This window comes from Babylonia areolata, chromosome 20 (genome assembly GCF_041734735.1).
Source record: "Babylonia areolata isolate BAREFJ2019XMU chromosome 20, ASM4173473v1, whole genome shotgun sequence".
Taxonomy (NCBI): domain Eukaryota; kingdom Metazoa; phylum Mollusca; class Gastropoda; order Neogastropoda; family Buccinidae; genus Babylonia; species Babylonia areolata.
In genome coordinates this window covers 8494220-8518163 of record NC_134895.1, presented here as the reverse complement: position 1 = coordinate 8518163, position 23944 = coordinate 8494220, and the positions used below count along the sequence as shown (strand labels likewise).

At 40.0% G+C, this 23944-nt stretch overlaps 1 protein-coding gene across 1 annotated transcript; it reads left to right on the top strand.

The window, feature by feature from the left end:
• The first annotated feature begins 12915 nt into the window (after nt 1-12915).
• On the top strand, nt 12916-21716 carry LOC143295008 (dimethyladenosine transferase 1, mitochondrial-like). The gene is made up of 5 exons (XM_076606541.1): nt 12916-13179; nt 15446-15731; nt 16228-16582; nt 17226-17379; nt 17685-21716. Exons 2-5 carry the CDS (start codon nt 15465-15467, stop codon nt 17950-17952), a joined length of 1044 nt encoding a protein of 347 aa, XP_076462656.1. The 5' UTR covers nt 12916-13179; nt 15446-15464; the 3' UTR covers nt 17953-21716.
• Nucleotides 21717-23944: the final 2228 nt, after the last annotated feature.

The following is a 23944-nucleotide window of genomic DNA, read 5'->3' as shown; positions in this document are numbered from 1 at the left end:
GTCTGGGAATGTCGGGAGGTGTTAGGACCCGAGGCAGATGGAGGATGACACACTGAATCGTGAGGAGCAAATTTCACAGAGGCAGTCACCAACTGGGACTGAGAAGTGTTGTGCTCAGACTGTGATTTGTCCTTCACTGCCAAGCTGCCTGATCTGGAAAAGACAATTTTCACAATAAGGGACTGAGCAACAAATTCTCATTACAGTTACATTCAGCATGAGCCTTTCTGTTGGTTTTTTCAAGCGCTAAACGAAAGAAGCCATACGGTCCACAATGAAAAGTCATACAGACAGGACAAGGGTCTCAGCTGACAGTGCACATTCAGTCCAATGAAATGACACCTTTTCCATGAAGTTGCAAAATTACTGTTGCAGACCAAATCAAAGAATAGAATATAGAATATGTCTTTATTACCAAGTGTACCGGGGTCTCAAGGAATACTGGGTTGGAATCATGCAGGCATTCTGATACGTTTTAACAGTTCCCCCATCTCTTCCCTTTTTTGTTCTTCCCCAAATGCAACAATATTTAGTGTTCACCTTTGGTAAAATGTGTAAGTTTTGAAGAAGGGTAAAATAACAATGAAACATTTCTGTTACACACTCCATGAGAAAAGAGCTCCAAGCATTTCAAAAACAATGATAATGATGCAGAGCACTGATTACTTCTACAATGTTTCTTCATTCAGGCATGGTAAAACTACCAAGGAAATGCATCTCCTTCTTTTGTCTTACTGCACTGCAGCATAATTTCAGTTTCACCTGTACCTCAGCCATGTTCACAATGAACCGACTTACTTTGCCGTTGCGTTGAAATCCTCCAGACTGCAGTCCTCAGCGTCCAAAGAACTGCTGGAAGAGCTGTTTGAGGAATGCATGCCGCTCTGCCAAGCCGACTCCAGGGCGTCCCGTGTGGCCGAGTCCATCAGGAGGGACAGAGTGGCGTCCCCTGCATTGCCGGCTGCTTTCTGTGGTGTGTCTGCCTCGATGCTCAGTTCTAGTGTGGAGCCATTCAGGACAGATGGGGAGAGCTTCATGGTGTCCCCCTCCTGCTGCCGCATGCTCTCCTGCACACAATGGGGAGGAGAAAAGTAAAGCAAACACTAAAAGACGCACGCTCTCCTGCGCACAATGGGGAGGAGAAAGTAAAGCAAACACTAAAAGATGGATGCTCTGCTGCACACGATGGGGAAGAGAAAAGTAAAGCAAACACTAAAAGATGGATGCTCTGCTGCACACGATGGCGAAGAGAAAAGTAAAGCAAACACTAAAAGATGGATGCTCTGCTGCACACGATGGCGAAGAGAAAAGTAAAGCAAACACTAAAAGATGGATGCTCTGCTGCACACGATGGGGAAGAGAAAAGTAAAGCAAACACTAAAAGATGGATGCTCTGCTGCACACGATGGGGAAGAGAAAAGTAAAGCAAACACTAAAAGATGGATGCTCTGCTGCACACGATGGGGAAGAGAAAAGTAAAGCAAACACTAAAAGATGCATGCTCTGCTGCACACGATGGGGAAGAGAAAAGTAAAGCAAACACTAAAAGATGGATGCTCTGCTGCACACGATGGGGAAGAGAAAAGTAAAGCAAACACTAAAAGATGCATGCTCTCCTTACACACTGGGGAGGAGAGAAGTAAAGCAAACACTAAAAGACGCATGCTCTCCTTACACACTGGGGAGGAGAGAAGTAAAGCAAACACTAAAAGACGCACGATCTTACACACTGGGGAGGAGAGAAGTAAAGCAAACACTAAAAGACGCATGATCTCCTTACACACTGGGGAGGAGAAAAGTAAAGCAAACACTAAAAGACGCACGCTCTCCTGCACACAATGGGGAGGAGAAAGTAAAGCAAACACTAAAAGACGCATGCTCTCCTTACACACTGGGGAGGAGAAAAGTAAAGCAAACACTAAAAGACGCACGATCTCCTTTCACACTGGGGAGGAGAAAAGTAAAGCAAACACTAAAAGACGCACGCTCTCCTGCACACAATGGGGAGGAGAAAGTAAAGCAAACACTAAAAGATGCACGATCTCCTTACACACTGGGGAGGAGAAAAGTAAAGCAAACACTAAAAGACGCACGATCTCCTTTCACACTGGGGAGGAGAAAAGTAAAGCAAACACTAAAAGACGCACGCTCTCCTGCACACAATGGGGAGGAGAAAGTAAAGCAAACACTAAAAGACGCACGATCTCCTTACACACTGGGGAGGAGAAAAGTAAAGCAAACACTAAAAGACGCATGCTCTCCTGCACACACTGGGGAGGAGAGAAGTAAAGCAAACGCTAAAAGACGCATGCTCTCCTGCACACACTGGGGAGGAGAGAAGTAAAGCAAACGCTAAAAGACGCATGCTCTCCTTACACACTGGGGAGGAGAGAAGTAAAGCAAACACTAAAAGACGCATGATCTCTTTACACACTGGGGAGGAGAAAAGTAAAGCAAACACTAAAAGACGCATGCTCTCCTGCACACACTGGGGAAGAGAGAAGTAAAGCAAACGCTAAAAGACGCATGCTCTCCTTACACACTGGGGAGGACAGAAGTAAAGCAAACACTAAAAGACGCATGTTCTCCTTACACACTGGGGAGGAGAGAAGTAAAGCAAACACTAAAAGATGCACAATCTCCTTACACACTGGGGAGGAGAGAAGTAAAGCAAACACTATGTCTGAAACATGCATGCTCGCCTATACACATTACGGAGGACAGAAGCAAAACAGACAACAGAAGTAGAGTCAGCATGTTAGATTACTACATGTTCAATCAGCATACAAAAACAGGGCACAGCAACATACTAACTAGCCCTGCACTGAGAGGCAACCTGAAATACACATTAAAGTCACAAATGAAAAGAAGAAGAAGAAAAAAAAAAAGCATTCCAATGCTACTGATATACACTGTATACACTAAACAACATAAACAATGGTGAAGAGTAGAAGAAAGCAAAGTGAAAACTGATGGGGCTGCAGAAGAATTTCACAGAATAAACATTGAAATTTTCTTTAAAGGGATGAAAATCAAAATCATACCTTTGTCTTTGACAGCTGCAATCCTTGATGCTGCGAGGAGGCCAGTTTTGACTTGATGGTGCACACGTAATGGGGCCCACTGGGGTGGAGCCATCGATAGTACACCATCAGACACACACAGCCTGTGCAAAGGAATATCGTCAAAAAGATATCTTTGAGTATGAGTACACAATAATCTCAACAACATTTTTCTTTCAATTGAAAACATTCCTGAAAAAAAAGAAGAAAAAAAAGAAAGAAGCAGCAGCCTCAACTGACAACAGATAATACACAGCACAGTATCTCAACTGTAATTCTCTGCATCAGATTTGTAATATATATAGACTGTATTTTCCTATCCAAAAATCCTCTCACTTCACTTTGGCAAGAAAAGTCAGACATGGGTACAAGTGGAGTCCTGAGGACTTTTCAGGGCGCTGACGCTTAATAAACCAAATCCAAATGTCTGCGCATGAAAAATGTAATTTCTTTTTTGTGAGTATTCTTCAGGCCACCACCAGTGTGAAATCAGGCTTCTGGTAAACACATATGATATACATCCATGTGAAGAGAAACTTCTACCATAAAATATTAAAAGCACAGGGAGAAAATTACCAAAAAATCCAAAAGTGATCATTCCCTAGACGTCCTTAAACAGTTAGAATATAGCCAAAGCTGTAACTTAGTATAAGGCTTTTTGACAGTGAAGGACAAAAAATGAAAAATAAAGCATCTCTGTAACCCAATGGCAATGCCAGCAGAGGCTGACATAGTATCTAAAACAAAAACAGCAATATTTAATACCATAAATAATGATAAGAACCTATGATGATCAGCTGCACAATACAAAGAATAATCACAGAGAAACTTACCCAGAGCAAATCCCCCAAAGACGAGCAGGGTGACAGCCATTTTGAGGTCAGGAGAGGCTTTTCCGTAGACCATCCAGATGGCATACAGTACACCATTCTCTACAAACACCAGGCAATAGTAGGGAACCATTCTGCCCCTGGTTGGTCCCTCATGCATGTTCAGGTAGACAAACACATACATAAACCCTGAAATAATGTGTAACAGTGCCTTTTCCAGCTTCCCACGGCCAAAGTCAGTGCCCTTCATCCAAATCAAGGCTGTCATGATCAACCAGTGGATTCCTGAAACAGAAGTATTCATTTTGTCTGTAATGACTGAAACAGTGATGATGTACATAAAATAGAAAATCAAAATAACTTATTCCAGTCAGTGGATTCCTGAAACAGAAACATCTATTTTGTCTGTAAGGAATGAAACAGTGAAGATGTACATAAAAAAACCAAAAAAAAACTTATTCCAGTCACCACAGCACAGTGGTTAATGTTGTGGCTGTCAACTGAGAGGATGTGGATTCAAACCTCAGGGCACAGACCAGTATGAAACCTTTTTCCACACAGGCACCTTCCCAGACTGATAAGTGCTATATAATCATATCCTATAAACAGTAGAATTTCACGACCACCACTGCAGGTGTCCATATCTCTTGACTGACGCAAGCATGTACTGCAAAAGAAATGCAAAAGGAAATGCAGAGTACAGCTAAAACATGAACTCTCAAGCCCAGCTCGATAGGTTAGTGATTCATTTTTGTCCAATAGGTTTGTTTGGTTTACGGTGCAATAGTGTGTGGGCTTCAGGTGATTTTTTTTTTGGTCAGTTTCCCAGATCATTTTTGCAAACAAAACATGCCACTGCCCTTATCCCCTTCACGGGCATACACATGCAGATCAAATATCACTTATATGCACATAAAAGATCCTGTGTCATCAACCCATGAGAACTTTTATGACTAATAACTAATGACTTTGCTGGTTTACTGTTTCTCTCCCAACCCCATCCCATGCACATGTACATGCTACCTTTTTTTTTTCTTGTGCACCTAGCCATCTATCTAGTTGCTATCCAGTTTTCAACAGCCAATGAAAATGTTGCTCCTTACCAGCGAACAGACAGACCCAAGCCTGCAAGATGGAAGTGAACAAAACAAGGGCTGTAATCCTGGCAGTGGCCATGAACAACTGCCAGTGGAAGTGAAGAATCATGGCCAGAAAACGACGACCATAAGGAGTCTGGTAGCTCAGGCGTGAAGAGTCGCAGAAAACAGTCAGGGCCCACGCCAGTGACACCAAGGAACAGACTGCAGACAGCACTGGAGAGAAAAACAAGCAACAACAAAAAACCCTAATCAATACTGCAGTAAAATTCAGCAAACGTCATCCCATAAATAAACTCAAATCTCACAAAAGAAAACATTGATTTTCCTCATAATTTTTAGGGTAAGAAACTGCATGTTTCCTTTCCTTATGTAGTCTAATAATGCTTACATAACAATAATTTTGAAAGAATTTGCTTCAGTTTGATTAGGCATATAATCATGAATCATAAACTGATAAAGTTTTAAGTACAATAAAAGGAAAATGCAACTGGAATTAAATGTTCATGAAATACTGTGAACAGCACAGTTAATGGATGATTCATTTGAACAACTTTATGTGCATTACTATGTCAGTATGTACAGTCACTAACAGTATCAGTATCAGTAGCTCAAGGAGGTGTCACTGCATAATCATGAATCATAAACTGATAAAGTTTTAAGTACAATAAAAGGAAAACGCAACTGGAATTAAATGTTCATGAAATACTGTGAACAGCACAATTAGTGGATGATTCATTTGAACAGCTTTATGTGCATTACTATGTCAGTATGTACAGTTACTAACAGTATCAGTATCAGTAGCTCAAGGAGGTGTCACTGCATTCGGTCAAATCCATGTACGCTACACCACATCTGCCAAGCAGATGCCTGACCAGCAGCGTAAACCAACACGCTTAGTCAGGCCTCGAATTTTTTTTTAATTTAAATATAATAAAATAATAATAAAATAACACACATATATATATATATATATATATATATATAAAAGGTCAAAGAGTATGGACTGATCAATACACACTAGCTTAACCCTTTCAGTGCCACACCAGTGTCACTAACAGAACCAGGAAAATAAAACCAACTGACCTTGAAGCCAGCTGATGTTGCTGGGAAAGAAAAACATGATGGACAGTTGCAGAACCAGCTGTGGAGCAGATTCCAGGAAGGTCTCAATCAGGCGCAGTATGCTGGCATCGTTCTGCTCCCGCAAAGCTGCATCTGTGAAGCGGGGATGACTGGTCGTGGTTGACTTGAACCCTAGGTACAGCACCCGTACATACCTGCAAAATGAATTGACTACTACAGACAGTGTGCCGTCATCAAAAAAGAAAATAAAGAAGAAAAAAAGCACCATCAATGAAGGTCTGCATCAACTGTTTCCTCTCATCTTTGCTGATTTACCGATTGAGCACATATATATATATATGTGTGGTTCCTGTAACAAACTGTGCAACAGAAAATAGCAGTTCTATTGAATTCTTGAAGATAAGAAAGCTTTTTATCACATCAGATGCCACACACACACACACACAAACAAAACCCCAAAAAAACCACACCCGTAATTGTACATACTGGAATTTAATCATAAATGATTTATGCAGACAAAATTCCAATGCTGGGTTGCACAAGTGATCTTATCGATGCTAAATTTGCTTGCTCAAGTTAATAGTAAGAATTTTCCTGGGAGTGAGTGATATTATTCTAATAATACCATAGATTTACTCATAAAGGATGTTTTTTCTGCATTGTTTCAGTGGCATTACTCCCATACTGCTCATTCCAAGTACCCCATACACAGCCAACCCAGTTTCGTCGCAGTCCAAACATCAGCAGTCTACAGGGAACCATTGATGTTAGGTTAACAGGAGTTCACACACCAGAGATCCTGCACTGCTGCTGATTCACTTCAGTGGTGTTCAGTAGTGCCTGTTCTGATTCAATGTACTAAAGACACCACCTACTATTGCACTAAGCTCCCTGCTGATGACAATATTAGCTTCAGAGCCAGACTGAGTGTCTGCCCCCCTCCCAGAGTGGAAACCACCACCACATCCCTCCAATGACAGTCCCCCATGACTGCTGACACAAAAGACCATGATATGACTTCATGACTTACCCAAGTATGGAAGTGGAGGAGGATCGAAACAGGTTTCCATGAGAGAAGGGCATGAAAGGCCACAGAATTTGGGACCCTTTCAATAAAAGGTTTTTTTTGTTGTTGTCGTTGTTGTTTTTTTAAATTGATGTGTCATGATGGAGGAGGGGAAGGCTGATGATGGTAACAATGCTGCTATGGAGGTCCATTTTAGGTTTAGGACTACTACATGACAACATAATGATTTCCTGGCATTAACCAACCAGGCTGGAGAATTACACACAACTGCAGTGTTGCTCATGAAATTTGAGCAAAGACACATCCACGAAGAGAATGATGCTTAACAGGGAAGTTAACAACGTAGTCCTTATAACACTCAACTCTCTGTAGGAGCCAGCTGTGGGCTGAAAAAAACAACAACAACAAAAAAACAAAAAAAAACAAAAAACACACACACACACACAAAAAAACCCACCTCCCTTGGGGATCAAACCCACATCCTCCCAGTCATAAGTCTGCGATGCAAACCACCTCATCACAGCAACTTCTTTAGGAAGAATCTGAAGATTTTTAAAGCTAAGTAAACTGGGTCGTGCTAGCTAAGATCACTAGGTGTAGTGCAACCCAGCCCAGTATTCTAATATTCCTTAACTTAAGGCTTACAGTTAACATGAGTGTTGTACACAGAGTTCCTTAACTTAAGGCTTACACTACAGTTAACATGAGTGTTGTACACAGAGTACAGGCCAGTATTTCAATGTAAGAACTACACAAACTGATTGTGTTCACTTTTTTCCCTTCCTTATGGTGTTCTTACCTCTGAAAGGGGGCCACAAGACAGACATGAGGCAGCACAGTAAGGCACTTCACAGATCCATCTGTAGAGTGCCATTTGAGGCTGACCACGTTAATCACCACATGGGGAACTACAATAAAGGCCAATGTCAGACTGCCCCACACCAGCCTCAGGTCCTGGTACAGCCAGACGGTGACAGACACATCTGTGGACAGGGGAAAAAACTGAATATGGTCATTAATTATAAGAAACATAATACTGGTTTTCGGGCACAGGGTCATTACACTTTAAGAAAAAAAAAAACCACAGAAGCAATGCATTACATTTTTTTCATTTGTTTAATGTCAATATATCAAACTGAAAAGTGTTAAGCATGTTTGACCAATGAAATCACAAGTTCATCAATAAATATAGGACAAAATACAAGCTGCATTATGGAAAATAACTATAATATCAAAATAAATAAGCCAGCAGGAAGGAATAGTTCAGCTGCAGAGTTCACACAGAATTTCATACACAAAATTTAAAAAACTGTTTAAAAACCGTTAGTTTAATTTTAAAGCAGAAGTTTCAATTTCTGAAGAAAGCATGACTATGTTCAGATAAATCATTGTACTCTACACATCTCCTATGCAGACACCTGACCAGCAGCATAACTCAATGCATTTAAGCCTTGAGTGCATGCATATCATTTGTGTTCACATCAGAGGGGATTTCTTCTACAGAATTTTGCCAGAGGACAACACTTTTGTTGTCATGGTTTATTTTTCAGTGTGCCAAGTGCGTTCTGCGCACGGGACTCAATTTATCATCTCATCCAAATGACTAGACTTCTTTCTGATTTTCCAAACTTGGAAGAAAGGGCACGGGCGAGAATCAAACCAAGACCCTCACAAACATTGTATTAGCATTGGCAACCAATCATCTTATTCTTAACCATTCTTTCAGTTTCAATTTCCTCCTTTGAAACTATGAAAGCGAAACAACAAAGGTTAAAATATGTTTTAACAATTATCTTGTCAGAAACTTGAAAAAACTTTTCATTGAAAAGCATATAATTATTTCAAGAGCCAGATTATGCCCTTTGCATCATCTGCTTGTGCTGCATTGATGAAACATCATATAATTATTTCACTTTTCAACTGAACTAAAAAACCTTTGGTTTTTAGAAGTTTTTAACACTGATAGAAGAGATTATAATTTTGTGCTTCAACGATAAATAAGTTAGCCAAATTATGTTTTTAAGATTTTGTGCAGATGTCATATCACAGATTTTTCACTGGTTATAATAAAAAAAAAATTAAAAGAGTTAAAGTTAAAATGTATCGACCACGAGCCGCATATCTTGCAAGTCTCATCACCATGCGATTTCAACATCAAATCTGTGATTTACACACACACACAGTCCTACTTTTAGTTTTATTCTTGAAAATCACAACAACACTCAACAGCAACAAAAAAAGTATCATCTGCTTGCTAACACTGCCATCACTGGAGCCAGTAAAGTCTTTACTTTCACTGGTACTAGTGGTAGTTTCATTTATTGTCACATTTTTAAGATTTCTTTAAATTTCACACATGATACTGACATGATCATGATGATGTAAAAACTATTCAAATACTGAATAATCTTATCAAAGTTAAACTATAAAGTATGATTAATTTCAATTTTCTTTAAATAATAAATGTGATTTCTTCTTATATCTATTAGTCAAATCTGTACTGATAAATGGTAAATCATCACACAACATCTAAGCAAATCATCTATTCACACTGAATAGAGAGCCTCTTCACTTCATCCCAAAATGATGGCTCAAATTAGTCAAAGTAAAACTGGTTTGACTCAAGTCTTTGTTCGACTACATTTTATAAATTGATGGAGTCTCCCGTCGGACCGACGGATGAGTAGGCAGGCAGGTATACTTGTCGGTGTGTGTCCTCATATGGGAGAAGAGGCCGATTCTGGATGCGCAGCACTTCCCACTGGTGTTGCAAGGGAAAAAGTCTCCAGAAGTTGAGCCCTGCTTCCTTCGCTCACGCCTCCCCTTTTATAATTTTTTTTTTTTAATAAATTAAACACAATGTAAATGAGCGAGTATAACCCCCATCAACTTTCCATGTTTTTAATTTTATGGATAATCTTTATCATATATTGTGGTGGAAGCAAAAGCAGCAACAATGTTTAAGGTTCACTGATCTGTGTGTCAACAGATCACGGATTAAAAATGGAGAACAAAGCCTCAATGTGATGCCTTCGAGCAGTTTGGAGAAGAGCTTACCTGTCACCACGTCCAACAGCAAAGTGATAAGTGAAAATGCAGTTACAGCCACGTCGAACCAACTGAATCGTACCCGTGCCATCATATCAACATGAAATACCCCTACGACTCAAAAGTATTGCAGCGTCATGTCTCGTCAGGCGAGTTATCAACCCGACACGAACGAAACATTCAGTGTTTTGCCTTTCAAATTTGGCGGAAACCATGTGCCTTGTTTGGTCATGTGATCATTGCGGGACCGGCAAAGATTCGGGTAAAAAGTTTCATTTCTCACTTAAGCCTATTTGATATTCGTTAACTTTTAAGATCAAATATCAAATAAATGTAAAATTTTACACCCTTAATTAGAATAAATGAAAGATTGCATAAACATTATTTGCTGGGCGGAAAGAAGACAAGTGCGTATTATTTCACAGTGATTATGTGAAAGTTATACGTTCATAATTATTGCTCACCAGACTGTTTATATGCACATCAGTCCCAACCCATCCGACTCTCTCTCTCTCTCTCTCTCTCTCTCTCTCTCTCTCTCTCTCTCGCAATCACGTTTGTGTAAACAGGCTTACGATATGATGTTATTACAAATAGATTTAGGTAGAGAAAACTGGGCTTATTATGTTAAAAAGATTTTGTCTGAACATGGTTTTGGAATTGTGTGGATGTCCCAGGAAGTGGGAAATGAACAGCGGTTTATTTCAGAATTTAAAGATAGACTTATTTGCTCTTTTAAACAAAATTGGCATTCTGATATGGAAACTAAAGAAAAATATAGTTGTTTTTTTTCATTCAAAAGTATATTTCAAACGGAAATACTCCTGACAGTCATCACAGATAAGTGGCAAAGAATAAACTTTGCAAGATTTCGACACTTGGATTTAATGCAAATAAGAGATGGTTTCAGCCTGGGACATCCACAGAATCACCATGCCCTTTGTGTGCTTTTAGTGTAGATGATGAAAAACATTACTTGTTTCAATGTAAATCATTCGATAGGGTAAGAGATAAGTACGAATTCTTTCAGTCTGATGTAGCTAAAAGGCACGACATTGTTTCTGCTTTGTCGTCTGATGATGACCTCACAATACTGTCAGTAGCTAAATTTCTTGTAGAAGCACAAAGAATAAGATGTAGTCTTACTATTCAGAACAATACCAGAGTAAACGAGGGGGATAATAATGTATAATGTCTACTATCTTATGTTCAGACTGTAAGTCAGATAATAAGGTAGACATTGAACAGTATCGTTGATAGAATGGATGGTCGAGTAATGGTGTTTTTGTCTTTTTGTTTTGTTTTTGTTTTTGTTTCTTTTTTAATGTTTGTTGCTTCCATACTGTAAGGATGTTGTATTTCGATAAAAGCTTTTTTTTTTTTTCTTTGTTTGCATGTTTTGTTTTGTTTTGATGGATTAAGCAGAGTGTGGTATGGTATACTTGTGGTGACATAAGAATTAACCCTATCACCCCGGCCCTTGTCAATAGACCTATGCAGGTAATGACAATAAAATATCAAAGCGTCAAAGCGTCTCTCTCTCTCTCTCTCTCTCTCTCTCTCTCTCTCTCTCTCTCTCTCTCTCTCTCTGTCTGTCTCTCATTAACGTTGTTGCTGTTTTTGTCTCCACCGCAGAACACTGTAAAAGATTGTCCACTAAAAACTATAGGAGGTTGAAGATTTGATTTACATTAACTTGTTGTAATTAAGGTGATAAAGAATTAGCATATGTCCTGTCTTGTCTTGTTTCTTTCCCTCTCTCTCCACATACCATTTTTATACTAAAGGCAAGAATGTTTTGATTATAAACGTTCAGAAATTGCAAAGCTGGTGGTTTAATTTGTTTGAAAATATATATGAGTTGAAAAAGAATCAGTATTGTGCAATAATAATCGACTGACATTTTGCGGGGATTTTGATAAATATTTATAAACCAGATACACAGTTACACAGCGTAGACTTTTAAAAGCTCATACAACATCATTTCTTGTAACAGTGCCAGACATACTGTCAAAACAAACTTGTGACAAATGCGTTTACACTTGTTATAGTTCAGTATAATTGTATTGTACACTGATGTGCAACACACAGAGAAATCTATTATTAGTACTACAAATCTGTACCGAGATGTCACAGGTTATGGACTGATTCCATAGCCATAAATGTTGTCATCAGTACGTCATCAGTGTGAATATCATAATTATGTCGCACAAATTCAATAGTCATCATATTATATATATATATCTATATATATATATATATATATATATATATATATATATATATATATATATATATATATATATCTTTTTTTTAACGGGATGATTCATGATGACGGAATCAATCACCATAAGTCAAAAGTGTGTGCATATGGATGATACACTATGATATCCATGGTGTGTGTGTGTGTGTGTGTGTGTGTGTGTGTGTGTGTGTTTGAAACTGTATTACAATTGGCAGTTATAACCCATTTTCAGTGGATTTCGACTCATATTTTATACGTCATTTTACTGACTCATTTTCGATGCAGATTCAGTCAATAAACTAACGTGCCACAACCTTGCTTTTTCCGTTTTTGGTCCCATAAACCATGAAAATGAAATCAGTAGGTGCAATAATTTAGGACGCTAAAAGCGGACATTACGGCGAGCTTCGGTTTTTTTTTTTTTTTTTTTTTTTTGTTTTTCCAATAAAAACTGTTTGAACGAACAACACACTTGCATTGCATATGAACACCGTGAAAACGAGGCTGACAGCCATCACAGTTGTGGATGTTGGCAAAGAGGTGGGCTTTAAGTTCTGGAAAGATTGTCACTGAGTTGGTACAGTATATCATCAGCTCATGTCCAAACTCAGCTATTACTTTGTACTGAAAATATTATGTGTTAATAACCTACCAAATAACATGCTCAGACGGTAATCGTTTGGACCTACACTCAAGGCCATTTGATGAAAAACTTATTAGCCTGCAGAAACGAAAGTACGACATGTTTCACTTAGAAAAGCAGATATTGAGACAGCAATACAGGGTAGGTATGGGTAATTAAGAACGATCCATTCGAAGCGACCAGCTCAACATGTGTACAGTAAAGATAACATGTCGTAGGATAGTGAAAATGCGAACGGGCAAGTCTAATTGCGAAGGATTGCTTTGGATACATGCTGACAATTAAAACAGAAGCACTGCACATCTTGAACTCATTAGACCTAACTAATTATTGGAACATCGCACCAGACTGTTGTATTGTTGGTTTTGATCACACATGCACACAAACAGACATTTAAACACACACACCCCCACACCGCACACAAACACACCCTTTTGAGAGTGCTCAGTAGCAGTGCAGCATTGTTCGCGAATAGACTCTTGTCAATTTCGACTCACGTCTGATTGCTAACGGCACAATTAAGCAGATGCCTGTCAAAACTGATGCTCAGATCTGTCACCAGTATGCTTTCTTAAATTCTCCCAGCACTGGCAATGCGCATTCAACATATCCTACCGAATCAACTATTTTAAATTAAACTGTGTTAGAGTTGTGTGTGTGTGTGTGTGTGTGTGTGTGTGTGTGTGTGTTGGGGCTCATGTACGTTTATGTGTGTTTGATTGTGCTTTCATATCAATGAAACTGCATGTTTGGTGCATATCTGTTATGCATATGTGTGTGTATATGTGAATGTGCGTCTGCATGTTTTACATTTATTTGCTTATTTATCATCATTGTTGTCTTTTTATTTATTTATTTATTTTTTCTTAAGGCCTGACTAAGCGTGTTGGGTTATGCTGCTGGTCAGGTATCTGCTTGGCAGATGTGGTGTAGTGTATATGGATTTGTCTGAACGCAGTGATGCCTCCTTGAGCTGCTGAAACTGAAATTCATCCCCCCTACACACACACACACACACACACACACACACTACACACAAGCACACGTGTGCACACACACGTCATAGCACACAATCGTAAATAGTACACAATCAAAACTCACTCACTCATTAATACTGAAATAGTCATGTTCATTCATACTGGAAAGAGATGAGCTGTTGAGAATTAATCAGGAGGGGAAAGGGTGGGTCTTCAGACTGGATTTGAAAGATTGCAGTGAAAATGAGTAACGGAGAGCCTGAGGAAGTTGATTCCAAAGAAATGGGGCTTGGAATGAAAAACTGCATTCGAGCAGGGGGAATCCAAAGCATACAGGTGTCAGAAGAAGAGCGGAGTTGGCGTGAGGGTACATAAGGATGAAAGATACTGTGTAATGAGGGAAGCAAAATGATAAATCTAAACACAGCACGAAGGAAATCTATAGGTATAACGGACTGAATGCTATCTTCACTTAGCATACATGATACAGTTTCTCAAGGGGGCATCACTGCATTCTGACAAAATTTGCCACACATCTGGCAGGCAGATGCCCCACAGCAGCATAAACATAACGCAGAGGGGGAAGGTGGAAGAATGGTTGAGACGCTCAGCTGCCAATACAGAGAGTCTGTGAGGGTGTGGGTTCGAATCCCGCTCTCGTCCTTTCCCCCAAGTTTGACTGGAAAATCAAACTGAGTGTCCAGTCTTTTGGATGAGACAATAAACCAAGGTCCCATGTGCAGTATGCACTTGGCGCACTGAAAAAGAACCCATGGCAACGAGAGTGTTGTCCTCTGGCAAAATTATGTAAAAAGAAATCCACTGTGATAGGTACACAAATATATAAGCATGCACTCAAGGCCTGACAAGGGTGTCGAGTTATGCTGCTCTCAGGCATCTGCCTAGCAGATGTGGTGTAGCGCATATGGATTTGTCCGAACACCATGTGGGAAACTGAAACTGAAGCATAACACAATGTGCTTGTTAGGCCTTGAGTGTATGCATATGTATTTCTATACCTATCAGAGTGGATTTCTTCGACAGAATTTTGCCAGAAAACAACTTTTTTTTTCTTTTTTTTTTGCCATGGGTTCTTTTATAGTGTGCCAAGTGTGCCCTGCACACAGGACCTTGGTTTATTGTCTTATCCAAATGACCAGATGCTCACTCTTTTTTTGCCATGGGTTCTTTTTCATTGTGCCATGTGTGTGCTGCACACAGGGCTTTGGTTTATTTTCTATTCAAATGACCAGATGCTCAGTTTGATTTTCCAGTCAAACACAGGAGAAAGGGTGAGAGTGGGAATCAAACCAACAACTAACAAACTGTCAACACACACACACACACACACACACACACACACACACACAATATCATTCACTCACCCACTCACTAAACACCTTGACTTTATGATGTCTGGTGAACTGCAGGGTGCTGAAAACCAGGGCAATGGGTGCACAACGTTTGCCACCGCTGCCCACCATTCAGGAGCTGATTCGTCTGTACCAGCTGCGGGCCAAGAAACAGCTGTCACAGAACTTCCTGCTGGACATGAACCTGACACGGAAGATAGTACGAATGGCAGGCCCACTGCAGGGGGGCTTTGTGTGTGAGGTCGGGCCGGGGCCTGGGGGCATCACCCGACCGTTGCTGAACACAAAGGCCAACCATGTGGCTGTGTTGGAGAAGGATCGACGATTCATGCCCAGCTTGAAGGCAAGTGTGGGAATGTTGCTGGTTGTGTGGGTATGAGATGGTGCCCATGTCATCAGGGAGGTATTTAAACATCCTACAGTACTCCCTCACTATCAAACTTCCCAAAATCACACCACTTCCACACTCTTTCAAAAAGAAAAAGAGAAGAGGCCATCATGGTCACAGTAGACACCTTGGTTGGCTGGACTGGTTGTGTTGTAATTCTGGTGGTGTCAGTGTAGTTGTATGATTGGTCCCTTGCTGCCATGTTCCTGAAATGTTTATCCTTGTTGGTCATTTCACATGAGTTGGTTGTCAAAACTAAACGAAAATGTAACTAAATCATAATGCTTGTTGCTTTTGTGTTGCATTTTTTCTGATTGATAGTTATCTTGTAAACTAATATTGGTGAGAGACTAATCGCAGTGCAAAGTGTATTGCTGTGCCTTGAAACTTGACAAAACTTCCTATGCTTTGTGAACAAAGATAAAATTTGTTCTTTTTCTATGTTGTGTAGATGCTGTCGGATGCAGCAGAGGGACGAATGAGCGTATATGAAGGGGATGTGCTGGACTTCAACTTTGAACACATCATTCCAAAGGACTTGGCACAACCATGGAATGCTGCTCCTCCAAACATACACATCATTGGCAATCTTCCCTTCAGTGTCTCAACACCACTGTTGATCAAGTGGCTGGCTGCCATATCCACACAGTCTGGGCCTTGGACATTCGGACGCACCAAACTGACACTGACCTTCCAGAAAGAGGTGGCAGAACGGATGGTGGCCAGAATAATGACCAGGCAGCGGTGCAGACTGTCTATCATGTGCCAGTATCTCTGCGATGTCCAGCTTAAGTTTATTATTCCAGGTATGGACTTGGCCATGAATAATGGAATTTGAAAGTGATCTTCTTCTGTGTTAGTGGGCTGCAGCTCCCATGTTCATTCAAATATTCGAGTGGACTTTTAGGTGTATGACTGTTTTTACCCTGCCACTTAGGCAGCCATACTCATGTGCATGGTGGGTATGTTCTTGTTTTCATATACCACTGAACACTGACATGGATTACAGGATATTTAACGTGTGTATTTGATCTTCCGCATGCGCATACACATGAAAGGGATCCAGGCACTAGCAGGTCTGCACATTTGATGACCTGAGAGATCAGAAAATCTCCACCTTAACCCACCAGGTGTGCCAAACTCCGGCGATCTAACCATTCGGCCATTGTACCCATCTTGATAAAGTGTTGAAGAGTGAATAAATTCAGATGGACAGTGACTCTCACTCTGGTATCAAATGAAAATATTGTTTTGTTTTTAATTGAAATTTGTTTAGCGCACACAGATTTCATGGCTGAAATTTCAGCTTTTTCTTTACATTTTATGGAGATGTAAACTGATGGGCTCATTGGGTTGCATTATTGTTGGGCATATACATTACAAGTGTACTTGAGTTTCAACAGAGAAATGATTTGTTGTTAAACATTAATCATCAATTTAACCTTTCAGGGCGGGCTTTTGTGCCACCCCCAGACGTGGATGTTGGGGTGGTGCACATAGTGCCAAAGGTCAGACCACTGATCCAGTTGCCTTTCCCATTGGTGGAGAAAGTGGCCAGTCATGTCTGCCACTATCGTCAGAAGTATATTCGCAGAGGCATCGAGTGAGTCGCTTTTTTGTCATGTGATGGCCTGTTTTCTTACTCTAGCAATTTAAGACTGATATATGGAATGGATATGTGGAGATATTCAGACTAATAGGAAGCTATTTACACTGTTGTGGTGTTTCAGGATCTGAGAAGTGTTCAAGTCGCCAGTGCAGTCAGATTTTCAGAAAGTGCAGTTTTTATGGCGAGTTTGTGCATATCTGCTTGTCATGCCAGTGTATATGCAACTATGCATGTGTGTTTGTGCCTTGACAACACTGATGCATTCGTATTCTGCAATTTCTTTGTTTTTGTTTTCCTAGAACACTGTTCCCCGTGCACAGAGAAGACCTTGTGGAGGAGATGTTTGAGGCGTCAGGAGTGGACCCCCAGTCCCGTTCCTACATGCTGTCAGTCCGTGAAATCGGCCACCTGTGTCACGCCTACAGCAACATTTGCTCAAGGGAATCAGACATTTATGGCTATGATTACCGCTCACCAGAGAACGCTGCCAAGGTGCGAAGAAAAAATGAAATACTGACAGAGCTGATTGAGCAGCAGGTCTTGCATGGTACAGATCCCATGAATTAACCAGTGGGGATGATAGACCCTTGCTTGTGTGTTATGTTTAGTTGAGTTCCTCTGTCAGTAAGCCTGTTGGTAAGTCTTGCTTCTCTTCTCTTTCATACAAGTGATCTTTTTTTCTGTGTGTCTCGACTTTTTCTATCATTATTTGATATGTGTGTGTGGTGTGTGTGTGTGTGTGTGTGTGTGTACAAAGAAATTTAGAAAAAGGCACATAAAATGCAGACCATTGCTGCTTGTGCTACCTGTTGTTTCTCTTTACTTCTTGCCTGTACTTATTTGCCAGCTGACTGGTAACACAAACAAAATGGTTTGAATAATGTGCCTTTGCCCTGTAAGGAGTAACAGAACTAACAGAAGCAGATCATTCATTCTAATTCCATGTGCATTTTCTTCTTCATTTGCATGGTTTTGGTCCATTATGGTTTTTTTTGTGTGTTTTTTTGTTCCTTGCTTACCTCTTCAAATCTGATTCTGTTTGGTGCTTTATGATCAACAGGTTTAACTCTTCTTATTGCCCCCAAATACTTGGTTACAAGTAGCGTTATCCCATGTCTTAGTTTTCTTGGAGTAACAAATATGAGTGTAAATTTCTGGGATAATGATGGTCAATTTTAAAACCAAACTTGAGACCAACTCCTTTTTGACTCACTTGCGTAAACAAAGTGAGTATGTTATAATCCAGTGTTCGGTTGTCTCTCTGTGTGTGTGTGTGTGTGTGTGTGTGTGTGTGTATGTCTGTGTGTCTGTGGTAAACTTCTCTGGAAATACTTTGTCTGCCAATACCAAATTTGGCTTAAAAATAGTAGGAAAAAATTGTCACAATCATGCCAATGATAGGTTGTAAGTCTTCTGAATTTAGCCGCATTTCCAAATCATTAACAGTTTATTTCGTTGATGTTCGGTCCAGATTCTGAAAACTGCTGTAACCCCTTTGCAGCTTCCCAATTGTCTGAATACGCCATGACCTTGTTTTTGTTCTTGCTTGCAATTAAAAGCAGAGAAATACACACTCTGGACAGAACACATACAGTGACGCTAACTACATTATTGACGTGTTTACTGCAAATGAATATGCTAAAGTGGATACTGAATTAACTAGAATGAACAGAAAAGAAAATTTGAATCGACCATTTCACTGCCTCGTCTACATGGCAGTGGTCAGTGCAGATCTTGACAAAACATGTTGCAAAGCCTGACACGATAGCAATGTCCCCTTTACCGCTGAATTTAAAAGAATTTCTTATTAAATAATCATCAACGTGTTTACTGCATATGAATGTTTTAAAGTGGATACTGAATTAACTAGAATGAACAGAAATAAGAAATTGAATGGAAGGTGGCGATAGTTTTTCAGTGTGTGGAAAGACAAAGCTTGTCAATCACGGATCTGTGCAGATCTATAAAAACGGACAAAATTATATTTTTGAGGCAAAGGGAACGTCTCCTTTACCTCGGACTTGAAAGAAAATTTTTGAATGCCTGAGATATACCAAAATAACATGATTTAAACCATGTTTTGACTTCGATTGCCACTGTCAATTTATTCCACTAAAAGAACATGCTCAAATAATAATTTTTGAACGTCACCATCAAACCTGCTCCAGCGTAGTGGGTAAAACCACACATTCTTGACCCAAACATCCATGGTTCGAATCTGCATTGAAGCCTTTTTTTTTTCGCGAAGCTGTATATGATTATAATAATGAATAGAGAACACATTTCAGCAAACTAATTTTTTAATTTTATGGGGTTTTTTTCTTTAAGTGTGTATCACAAGTGAGTCTTGAAGGCCTTGCCTTTCTTGTTTTTTTTGTTGTTGTTTTTGTTTTTAACAATTAAAGTAAATTAAAACAAAGTGTTTTTTGAACAATTCAGGTGAATTAAAAACAAAGTGTCTCTCCGTATCATGTCTCCAAAATGTCATCAACCCCTCTTTCTTCATGTTTTTTCACTTGGAATTCATTTTTCTTTTCTTTTCTTTTTTTTCTTTTTTTCTTTTTTTTTTGTCATTTGCAACTGACACCTTCCACTCTTATAAGACATCCATTCTCCATGCTTCCCTTCCTTATCAAGTCAGAAATGAAACAAATATTAGGAACTGTAAGTCACAGCAACTTTACTTGAAGGAAATGTGAGAAAAATAAAACATTAGTTTTACCAAAAGAAAAAAAACCCAGTGCACTCAGCAGTTAAAATGCAGTAAGCATGAACCACACCATGCTTTTGCTCAAACAGGTACATATAATAATAGAATTTTTGCCAGCCACGGGCACCACAGCATTCTGATGGTATTCATTATCACCACACACTTAATTGAGGGGAAAAAATGTGGAATGATGTATCAGTCAAGGGCACTACAACATTCTGGAAAAAACAAATTTACACATTGCACACAACTGATGCCATACACAGCTGAGGTGGAGACCTCTGTAAATGAAGCAAATGATGAATCCAGAATCCATGAACTTAACCATCACAGATATTGGTTTGGAGATGATAGGTGGTCTATGGCGGATGGTAAATTCTGGTACAGCTGGTGCTGAAGGAAGTGCAAACTGCTCTACATTGGTGGTAGCACTGTCATTGGTACTTGATGGTGCAGATATATCTGGTGCCTCATGCACATACATCATGTATGTGTGATGTTGCGTTTCACCAAGCGACCTTTGTCTGGTGACTGGAATACAGTCTGGTTTCCAAGGTTTTCCACAACTTGGTTTGGCTGTGATTTGAATGTGGTAGAGAGTTTGTTCTGGTGTTTCTGCTTGAGTAGGACTTCCTCCCCAGTAGAGATGTCACTTGTTCTAGCATGTTGTTTAACATCGGCATACAGCTTTCCAGATTCCTTTCTCAGTGCATTGCAATTTCGAGCACTATTCGTTCCTGGTCTGTGCTTCAAACACAGAGCTGGTAATTTTGTTCTGATTTTCTGTTGAACAGGAGTTCTGCCGGACTCACTCCTGGTGTACTGTGATACGCTAGGACTTTGTGTAGGAGAAAATTAGGCAGTTCTTCCTGCAATTTGATACCATGTCTTTGATGTCCTGGCTCATTCTAGGCCGCCAGACACTTTGGTTCACCCTTTCCCTGCATTTAGTGAATTCCTGATGCCCATCATGTATGTGGCCCAAGACATATATCCCTCTGGAGACCATAGAATAACAATCCTACTCCAATAACAACCCATTGGTAAAGCTCCCATGCTGCAAGAAACGCATCTTCTTTATATTGGGGCCAGCCTTGCCTCATGTACGTCAAGACATTGCACAGCTGTGTGTTTGTTTTTGTTGCCATCTTGTTGTTTTTGAGTTTTCAGTTGGAGAAGGACCACAAAATCTAGTTTAATTACACATACTTAACCGTGACCCAACTAGTGCAGACTCCGGCAGGGGTCTGACATTCCTGTCCTGTGCAAACTACTATCCGCCTATGCGGAGAAAACGAAACTATGGCCAATAACCTCCCGGAAGTAGGTAACCTCCCCTTTATCCCGCTGGCTAGCACCCTCTTTTTCTGGCAGCCATCATGACTCCTGTTCCTGTGCTCTTCATACGGCTAAGTTTTTTTTCGTATTTTCTGCTTGTCTGTCGATTCTCTGGCATTCTTGTTTGTTGTCAAATTATGTCTCCAACCAGCTGGATTGAATCAACAATATCAAATTTTCACCAATAGGGCTTCCTCAATTCTTTTCTTCTTTTTTTTTTTTTCTTTACTTGGATTTTTCCGCAGCATACACACACACACACACACACACACACACACACATATATATACACACACACACATATATATATATATATATATATGTCAAACATTTTCATGATTATATATACTGTTAGATAGTGCATATGTACATATACAATAAAATCATGGGGTTGTGAGCTCAGCATCTCACAAGAGTTGACTGAAGGAGGCACCACAGATGGTAAAATATAAGTATAACAGTCTTCATGTCTTAAAAACTTGCAAGGTTGCACACTATCGTTGAGATTCAGCTTCCTCTAGCAATAGTACATTCATGTTTTTGACAGTGGCTGCTGCTTTGACATTTTTACTTCTGGCCATGCCTCACTGTCCAAATCATATTTGAGTTCAATCGATTGGAGTATATCACTCTAGTCAGGTTCGATGCATTGCAGATGCCAGTTTGACCATTGTTGCAATGGGCCTGTGAGAGCATGTGACTGCTGACAAGGGAAATCATTCAATCTTTATCATCTATGTTGATTCCCATGAATACTTGGTTTCTGTAGTCAGCCAGGCTGTGATAGGATGAAGAATATGCATAATATGTGGTTTTGAAATTAATGTGTGGGTATTTTAGAACTGTGTGTACATGTGTGTGAGAGAGAGGGGGGGGGGGAGAGCCTATTTCCATATTTTCATCATCAAAGTTGCAGTTTCTAATTCAGCATGGTTAGTAATTTTATACAAGTTTGTTTTTCGTCTGTGGCACAGCCTTAGAGGCCAGCAGCTGTTATAAACATGGTGTGATATGTGAATGTTGATGTAGCCTTCCAAATTTGCTGAGTGAAAGTGGTAAATGTGTGTTTTGATTCTTATTCCATTGAGTAAATGATCTTGAATTATCTTGTAAAAAGCTGTATATAGATGTTTGTATGTGATATGCATATCATGCATGATGAAACTTTTTACTGGAAGAAATAAATGATTCCTGATATCCAAGCAGTACTCACTTTGTGTGTATTAATTTCTCATTTGACAGGTGTGTGAGTATGTTGATGTTCAGATGCATATGTTTTTGAAAATCCTTGAGGTAGTGTGAGATCTTCAGTATGAAGTGGCGTCAAAATGAAAGTGAGGCAGCTTATTGCAGTATACTCCTGCTGATGCTTCCGTTTTCCCAGCAAGTTTTATGCACCGTCTCACACACACACACACACACACACACACAAGCACACACTAGCATAACTGTTGTAACACAGCAAACATCAAGAGTGATGCCATCATGACTGAACCAGTCACAACAAATACCAGTAATGATGTAATCAAGACTGAACCAGTCACAGCAAACACCAACAGCTTTGTTGTGTTGTTGTCATGACTGAACCAGTCACAGCAAACACCAGTAGTGATGTCATCAAGACTGAACCAGTCACAGCAAACACCAGTAGTGATGTCATCAAGACTGAACCAGTCACAGCAAACACCAGCAGTGTTGTTGTGTTGTTGTCAAGACTGAACCAGTCACAGCAAACACCAGTAGTGATGTCATCAAGACTGAACCAGTCACAGCAAACACCAGCAGCTGTTGTTGTGTTGTTGTCAAGACTGAACCAGTCACAGCAAACACCAGCAGTGTTGTGTTGTTGTCAAGACTGAACCAGTCACAGCAAACACCAGCAGTGCAAATCAACAGTGTTTGTATTTTTACAGTGAACCATCTAGGCAACAGCTAGCCACCAGTTGTATCTGGTTGATTGTGAAGATGTACCATCCACAGCAAGAAAGGGATGTGTGTTTTGATTCTTTTCATGAGTAACAGATCTAGAAACTACAAAGTGTTTGTTGTCTGTTGTCAGCATAGATGAACGTTACGAGAAAAAAGCCAACAAGCAGTTCTTTGTGTTTTTATTTGTCAAGTGAACAGGTAGGATGAAACATAGTGTGTTGATGTTGTTTTTGAAACCAGACAGTAGTAATCTCAAGCAGTGGGTCAAAATGAAAGTGCACAGCACATACCCAGAGTGTTGTTGTTTGGTTTTATGACTGAACCAACACACAGCAACACACACCACAGCACACTGATACTGTTTTTAAGACACAGCACACAACACAGAGTGTTGCATTGTGACTGAACCAGTCACAACAAATACCAGATGTTTGATGTATCAAGACTGAACCAGTCACAGCAAACACCAGCAGCGTTGTTGTGTTGTTGTCAAGACTGAACCAGTCACAGCAAACACCAGCAGTGTTGTTGTGTTGTTGTCAAGACAGAACCAGTCACAGCAAACACCAGCAGTGTTGTTGT

What these genes read in the sequence shown, in the direction of transcription:
- LOC143295008 (XM_076606541.1), top strand. Translation starts at nt 15,465, where the DNA reads ATGGGTGCACAACGTTTGCCACCGCTGCCCACCATTCAGGAGCTGATT. An exon ending in GATTCATGCCCAGCTTGAAG is followed by an intron (nt 15,732 to 16,227) that starts GCAAGTGTGGGA and finishes TATGTTGTGTAG; the next exon opens with ATGCTGTCGGATGCAGCAGA. An exon ending in TATATTCGCAGAGGCATCGA is followed by an intron (nt 17,380 to 17,684) that starts GTGAGTCGCTTT and finishes TTGTTTTCCTAG; the next exon opens with AACACTGTTCCCCGTGCACA.